General features: G+C 45.0%; 1 protein-coding gene across 4 annotated transcripts in view; it reads left to right on the top strand.

Annotated features, from left to right (window-relative positions):
* The window catches only part of ISM2 (isthmin 2), a 41856-nt gene extending 35601 nt beyond the window's left edge, over nucleotides 1-6255 (top strand). For all 4 annotated transcript variants that reach the window (XM_069092308.1, XM_069092309.1, XM_069092310.1 and 1 more), the window contains one exon: nucleotides 1924-6255. In XM_069092308.1, the coding sequence (XP_068948409.1) occupies nucleotides 1924-2441 (518 nt within the window). In that variant the 3' untranslated portion in view covers nucleotides 2442-6255. The remainder of the gene's footprint in view (nucleotides 1-1923) is intronic.
* Nucleotides 6256-8048: the final 1793 nt, after the last annotated feature.

Below are 8048 nucleotides of genomic sequence, written 5' to 3'. Positions count from 1 at the left end.
AAAATACGTCATGTTTGCCATATGAGGAAATAAACTAGAAAATTTATTAAGATACCAAAAGACTGAGTCCCAAAACCAGAAAGTGAAAGCCATCAGAGTAGTTATGACATTGGCACAGGTAGATAAAGTAGAAAGCACCCACATTTTCAAGCCTTTAAAACAGAACAGGCTACCTCAGGCAAAGGTCCTCCTCTCCCCACTCACAGCAACCACCCAGCGTCCTGGAAGAGCGCTCCCAGCAGCTCCGGCCCCTGGCAGTCCTCAGCAGGAGTCCTTAGCAGAAAGTCCTCAGCAGTTCTAACTCAAAAAGGGTTTCGCGCTGCCACTGCCTCTGCTGCTGCCGCCGTCACCACCACCGCCAGCCACCGAAGGAAGGCTAGCTTGGCTTCCGCTTCCTCTTGCTCCGCCCCTTCCTGCTACGTCAGCAAGTCCAACGGGGCATGGAAGATCTTTAAATCCCATAACCCTTACAAATGGGCATTGCCTTAGGCAAACTGAGACCTGGGAAAGACCTTAGCTTAGAAAGGTCAAAGTCTCCTACTGTATCCAGGACTAACACCAGTTGTCTTGACTTATGTTTTGTCACTGGACTCTGACAACCCTGGAGGAGGAGAGAGTGAGGCTGATGACTTTGCGCAGCCCTGCCTCACTTAAATCCAGTTCACTTGCAAGTAAAAACAATGTCCAGCTGATGTCATTAGTCCTCTTTGAGAGAAGGAAGGATGAAGGGGCGGCTAGGTGGTGCAGTGAATAGAGCACTGGTCCTTGAGTCAGGAGGACCTGGGTTCAAATCTGGCCTCAGACACTTAACACAAAAACTAGTTGTGTGACCTTGGGCAAGTCACTTAACCCCAATTGCCCTCAAAAAGAAAATGAAGGATGAACTACAACTTTTCAAGAATTTGGATTCAAAATCTGCCACTGATGCTTGCTACCTATGTGTTATTTAATTTCCCTGGGCCTCAGTTTCCTTATCTGTAAAATGAGAGGGTTGCATTAGATGGCCTCTGAGGTCTCTCCTAGCCCCAGCTCTGGGATCCTCTGATCTATTTAGTCTTCATGACAATTCAGTGGGGAGGTCAACAGGGCAAGGTTCCATTTGGCAAATTAGGAAACTAAGCCCCAGAGATTTTAACTGTATCACAAAACTAAAGAGTGGCCAAAATAAGACAGAACCTTAGCTCTTTTAACAACTGGCTATGTGGGATATGGCACCTTCTTCTCTCCCAGAATACCCCTTTTTAGGGATGCTCCCTAAGGTGTATGTCCAAGATGGTGTATAAGAAACTCCTAGCTCAGGCACCAAATGTGGTCTCCCTTCCTAATAATTAGAGCTGCTCCTAAATGAAATGGGTCATACCTGCAAATTAATGTGCCCCCTGATGTTGGAGGTGTTCAGGCATGGGCTGCTTGACTGGGATGATAGAATGGGGCAGCACATGCTCCAGGTAAAATGAACTGGACTAGATAGCCTCTGGAGGTCTCTGACATCTCTGGAATTCTGAGGTTCCCTGAAAGGACCACATTGCCATGGTGGTCCTGAGAAAGAAAGGCAGTCTCTCCCCAGCTGTAGCTACAGTAGGTTTGCTTGAACCCCTTCCTCCCGAGTAAGAGTTGGAGGAGCTGGGTAAGGAGAAAGGAGTGTTTCCTACTGGACTTTGCCAAACTGGCCTCTTGCTCTGATTCCTATTCCCAGAGTCACCCTGACAGCAGTTTAGGGGAAAAGACCTTTAAGGCTTTTACAAGGGTATGCTCTCATTGCCAAGTTCATGATGACTACTGGATGCTTTGAGGAGAATAAGAAGGGAATGGTTGCATCCCACTCATTCATTCATTTTTTCAATCAATATTTCTTGGACACCAAATATGTATAAGGCACTGTGCTAAGTAGTCAAAATGGATTCCTTCCTTTCCCCCGCCCAGAGGTAGACAGCTGTGAGAAGTGGCTAAACTGCAAGAGTGACTTCCTGGCAAAATACATGAGTAAGGTGCTGACAGATCTGCCCAGCTGCCCATGTGCCTATCCTCTGGAGGCTGTGTACAGTGCTGTGAGCCTTCCTGATGAGCAGCAAGGCAGAAGCTTTCGCTGGAGGGATGCGAGTGGCCCCAAGGAACGCCTGGATGTCTATCAGCCAACTGCTCGCTTCTGCCTGCGCTCCCTCCTCTCTTTGGACAGTACCACGCTGGCTGCCCAGCACTGCTGTTATGATGAGGGCAGCCGGCTGCTGACTCGTGGGAAGGGGGCTGGCGCACCTGACCTCATCAGTACTGACTTCTCCCCAGAGCTGCACTTCAAGGTGGACACGCTACCTTGGATCCTATGCAAAGGTGACTGGAGCCGCTACCATGCAGCACGACCCCCAAACAATGGGCGGGCCTGTGCTGACAACCCACCTGAGGATGAGTACTTGGCCCAGTTGCAGGAGGCCAAAGAATATTAACCAAAGGGTCAGGGAGGCTCAAAACATGGAGGATGGATGGAGGCTTGGCTTTGTCTCTGGTGGCTGGGCCAGAGGTAATGGGCTCCTGTTGGCTGCTCCCTAGGAATATCTGGAAAAGGGTAGGGTAAGAACACCTCACAACTGGGGTATCTATGCCAAGCTGCTAAATGGGGAAGGGTTTTCCTGGGCATCTCTGACCCTTGCATGTTTTCTCCTAGTTTAGTGGAGTGAGAAGCCTCCCTGAAAGGGACTTCTCAGGTAATTGGCTTCACCTGTCATTTTCTTGTTTGGAATATGCTAGGTGAAGGAAGTGTGGGTATGTGTGTATGTGAGACAGACAGACAAAAAAAGACACAGAGACAGAATGAGTGAAAGGTTGGTGTTAGATCAGCACATCCTTGGGTTCTGAGTGGTAAAAAGAGGGTTGTGTCATTCAAAAAGCCCTTAATAGCCCTGTGGATTCAGCTCTCCCATCCCCCAACCTCTCTGTCTTGCCCTACTGCAAGGAGACCTGTTTTCCTCTCAATCCCAAGTTCCTGTGTCCTCATCTTATCAGTTTGGACACAAGTTTTCACATAGCCATCCAGCCAGACTCCACTTTCTTGGGGAGAAGGGTTAGAAGCTTAAGACTTGCTTAATGGCTCTTAGGAGTGGCTCAGTTGAACTAGAGATAAGTACCTTCATCTCCAATGACTCTGAGGATCTGGGCAATGATTGAGGGTCAGTTGAGAACAAATGGTAGTAGGATCCAGTCACTCAGATCTGTCCAACCCCATGTCTTCCCTATCTCCTTTCTGAGGGGTCTGAGCAAATAGGGTGGGTGAACATTATTACCACTGCCAAGTATCTCTGGGACAGTTACTTTGGCTTCAACCAGCTCTGTAATAGGGCACAAACTCATTTGTAATAGGGCACAACACTCTCCCCAACCCTCCCCCAAGAGTCTGGCTGAGTACCTCAGTGCCACCACCTTCCTATTTTCCCCAATAAGATAATAGATTAGACATTTACTTCTGGTGTTTGGGGGTAATGTTTTGTGGGCAGCTAGACAGGGAGAGTAATGCAAAAGGCCAGGCATCTTCAGCCCACAGAGTGCTTGAGAGAGATTGGTCCATTTGTGTCAATATTTCCTTAGTCTGCATCAAAGCAATCCCACAAAGGCATTAAGGTCTAAAGCAGGTATACCTCAATGTGTTGGGAGGAGGTAAGGTGATAAGAACTGGGTTGATTGGATTAGGGATAGGGGAATGGTACCCAACCAGGGAAAAGAAGATTCATGCTGATCCCAACCCTTGCTCTCTATCCTATGGATATTTTGCTCCCGGTCCCACTCCCACCTTGGGAATGTAAAAGCCTGAGTGAGGATGTAATTGGATGTCGGAACAGGGCAGGATTGAAGAAGGGTGGGGTCAGAGCTATAGTTGACTTAGAATGGTACACACATCTCTGCTCCATACCTATTCCCCTCCCCAGACCTAAGAGCCCCTCACTTCCTATTGGCTTACTCCAGCTCTGTGGTGCCCTTCTTTTCCATCCTGGATTGCAGTATCTTGCAGCTTCTATCTGTGAGGAATTAACTTGATTTAGTCCCAGCTGTCACTTGTTACCAAGTTCTTTGGAAGGTAGGAAAGAGGGTAAAGGAGACTCAATGAGCTGCAAATGGGATCTTTTTGGATCTTCAACAATAAAGCACTTTATTTGAAACCACTGCCTGGTAAAGCAGGGAGCAGTGGGAGGAATCCAGGGGTGGTTGAAATGGATTTGAACAGCCTATGGCCTGCCCTGTAAGGTTCTCAGGAGGGCACTGAAAGAAAGCTCTCCTCATTAAGGGTTTCATATGAGGGCTAGGGATTCATCTAACAGGGAGATGTGAGCAGGGCAGGACAATCCAAAGGCAACTGACTCTTTGGCTCCTGAAACCCTTTTTGCACTTTAACAGACAGACCTGGGAAGCAGGGGGAGGGGGACACCAGATCACCATGCATTTAGCAATTTCATCAAAATCTGGACTAACACTCAAAAAGTTACTTGTATCTTTCCATACTCATGTGCATTTGAATGATGCAAATTGATTTACTTTGCTATACTAGAGAGTGCTCACCCAGGACAGCAATAGTACTTGCCTGGAGTACCCTCAGTCTTCTCAGCTGCCCCTACACCTGCTGCAACTTAGGCTGGGGTGAGAGGAAGGAATGTAGGCTGTCAGGGCTTCCACCGGCCCTGTAATATGACCTCCAAAGTGCCAGTCCACATATGTTTGGATTGCTTCTCAGCTCTTCCAGAAGCTCCTATGAGAACTCTCTATCATCTCTGACTGATAATGGGAACCAGTGCCGCTGTGGCATGTCTCTTTTATCTGTCTCCTTTTTTTTTTTTCCATTTGAAAATTTACAGTTCATCTGGCTACTTAATTTTGAGCCTGGCCCCAGTATCCAAAGCACATTTGTAGAGGACTGTTTCAGAGGCCAAAGAATGTACTCCAGTTTGTATGGGGGGTGGCTGCCCCCACTTCACAGATCCTCCTGTTCGAGAAGGGCCCACTAGTAATAGCTAACATTTAATATAACACTTACTTTGTGCCTTGCACTGTATGAAGCACTTTACAATTATTATCTCATTTTATAACAACAACCCTGGTGCTATTTTTATGCCCATTTTACAAATGAGGAAACTGAGGCAAAGAGAGATTAAGTGACTTGCTCATTGTCCCACAGCTAGTAACTATTTGAATTCAAATTTGAACTCAAGATTCCAGATCCTATATTCTATCCAAAGCACTACCTAGCTGCCCCAACTAAGACCCTTTATGGGCTGCAAGATCTTCCCTGCTCTCTTTTATAGGACAAATGACAACAGCATGATAGGAAGAGATCTTGAAAATCATCCCTCATCACACAGGTGAGAAAACCAAAGTCCAGAAAGGAAACATGGTTTGCCTTGTCATTGGGTGAATAGGATAGAAACATGACCTAGCTATAGATAGAACTCTGGGTTCCTGACTCCAGCGCTAGCATTCTTTCCTCTTTACAACGTTTGTTGATACTTGGGGAAATTGTACAGACAGGAGCAATGAAACAGTAGGGTCTCTGAGGAATCGGGGTTGAGGATCACCTGAAGGGCCAGGCAGAGGCACACAATGGGCTCTTGAATAGACTGCCAATACTTCACATGCCAAACAAGGGCATGTGAAGGTGAAGTGGGCTAAAGACTACCATCGAAGAAATGTATGATAGAAAAAGATATGATAGCTGTGTGATGAGAGTGAATCATAATGACTCATGTACCAAGATGTCAAGAGAATTTAAATGACCGCACATGTTGGGTGGACCTCCCAAGGTGAATTTATGGGAAGACTTGTTAAGGGTTGCACACGGTGGGCATGGATTGGTTGTGGTGCGTATCCCCAGAGAGCATATCAGTGAGATCTCCTGAGCTACTTCAGTATTAGTGCTGGGAGAAGGGAACAAGTGGATAAGTTGGGAAGTAATAATAAAGGGATGTGTATTCTTCAATTATCAAGGGCCGCCCCCTGGAGTTTTGCCTACTCTCCAATCTATATTTGTGCACCATTGCACAGGATAGTTTTGTTCTTTTTGTATCATGAGCCTGGCAACATTAACAATAAACACATCTTAGATTGGAAGCGGTACCTCTTGTGACAATCAGTTTGCAGCACTATCCCCTTGTAAATTGAAACACTGTTAATTTCCACTATGCCAAGTTCTGATTTTTTGGGTGATGTGTTATTTCATCAATTCAGAGAATTTCTAGCATGGAAAAATAAGTAACTAATAAATCTTAGATTTGACTGGGAGCGCTGAAAGAATAAGTGATTTGGAGAAGAAACTGAATAAGTGATTTGTCCATAGACCAAACTAAATTTAATCTGTGAAATGGGACACATTAAATTGCTACCATGTCAAATCATTGGCAAAAGAAACTGAACCCTGAGTATTGAGAACCATGATGGGTATGGAGATGGGTAGGAATTTGAAGTGATTATCCAAGACAAGAAAAGATAATAGACACACATGTGCTCCCAAGTAGGAACAGCTCCTGTGCTTGTGGTGAAATAGGAATGGGGTATTAAAGAACCTGGAAAAAGGGGGGGGGGGAGGTGGGCACTGCCAAGAAAGCCCTGATTTCAAGCTAACACCCAGAGAAGGGGGCTGTGAAATCAGATCCATTTTATTACTCCATCGCCATCACCACCACCCCCAACCACATCGTAGCAAAGATTTCCCTTATTTATTAATCCCACCTTTCACCAAATAGACATCCTCACCCTCTATCAATTAAAACAAATGTCTAAGATTGCTGACACTATGACCCTAGGCAAGACACCTAATCTGAGTTCGTCTCATTTGTAAAATGGGAGCATTATTTGTGTAGTTGACTGCTAAGGTCCCTTGCAGTTCTAAAAACTATTGATTGTTGAAAATCACTCGTTCAGCAATGGCTGTCTGCACTAGTTACCCAGGTTAATTTCTCCCAAAGCTGTTACAGTACCTTCTTCCCTTGATCTTTTGAGAAAACCTTTTGTTTCAGAAAGCCTGGTTCAGTAAATACTGTCCAACTTGGTTCTATATTAGACAAGGATGGATACCTTCTTTCTCCTAGAAGCTGATTTTAATTGGATTGTTTCCATCTCCCAAATACAAAAAAAAAAAACACTTTTTTTCAGACCCTTCTCTCCTTTACCCCCTCAACCCCCAAAGAGGATGTAGCTACTTCCATTGATTCCTCGATTTTAACTGGATTTTCAAAAATATTGAAGTAACTGTTTAGGATTTGCGATTCATTTCAGAATTACAATTCTGATGTAGGGCATAGAGTGGTTTCTTTTAACTTCTGAGGAGAAAGAAAAAGAAATGGCATTGGGATTGGATGGATATTAATAGTAGACATAGATATAGCATTTCTGCTTAGTATCTTTTTGGATGCAAGTGGTTAGCCTTCCAGAGTACCTATAGTGCTTAAGAATAATCTTTTGCTTATTAGTGGCATCTACTTGGAAGATGGTGTGGCTAGGATTCAGGATTTGTGTCCACAGCTCTTCTTTAAAGAGCTCATTTGTAACTTTTCTTCAAGAAGTTGTTGGTGTGGGAGATACCAATAATGATACTCCAAATGCCCTGGAGATACTGTTTCACTACAAGGACCAGTCTCTACATCCAAAGCAAAGATCTTGGATAGTTCCCAATAATAGCTTACCTTTCTGCATCATTTTATGGTTGTTGTTGTTCAGTCATTTCGGTCTTGTCTAATTCTTTGTTGACCACATTTGGGGTTTTGTTGGCAGAGAGACCAGAGTGGTTTGCCATTTCCTTCTCCAGCTCATTTTATAGATGTGGAAACTGAAGCAAACAGGGTTACATGACTTACCCAGGGTCACACAGCTAATAAATGTCTGAAGTCACATTTGAACTCAGGAAGATGACTCTTTCAGACTTCAGGCCCAGTGCTCTATCCAGTGTATCACCTGGCTGTCCCTAAAATCCATTTTATGGTCCCAGAGCTCTTTAACCATCAATTTCCCCATCCAATCCTACCAATAATAATCCAGTAAAACACATAATGCAAGAGCTACTGTCCTTATTTTGCAGC

This window comes from Petaurus breviceps, unplaced genomic scaffold (genome assembly GCF_028583685.1).
Source record: "Petaurus breviceps papuanus isolate PSGF00001 unplaced genomic scaffold, PetGlider_PUasm1.0 189, whole genome shotgun sequence".
Classification (NCBI taxonomy): Eukaryota; Metazoa; Chordata; class Mammalia; order Diprotodontia; family Petauridae; genus Petaurus; species Petaurus breviceps.
The sequence above is the reverse complement of the archived record's forward strand: the minus strand, read 5'-3'. Positions and strand labels throughout refer to the sequence as shown.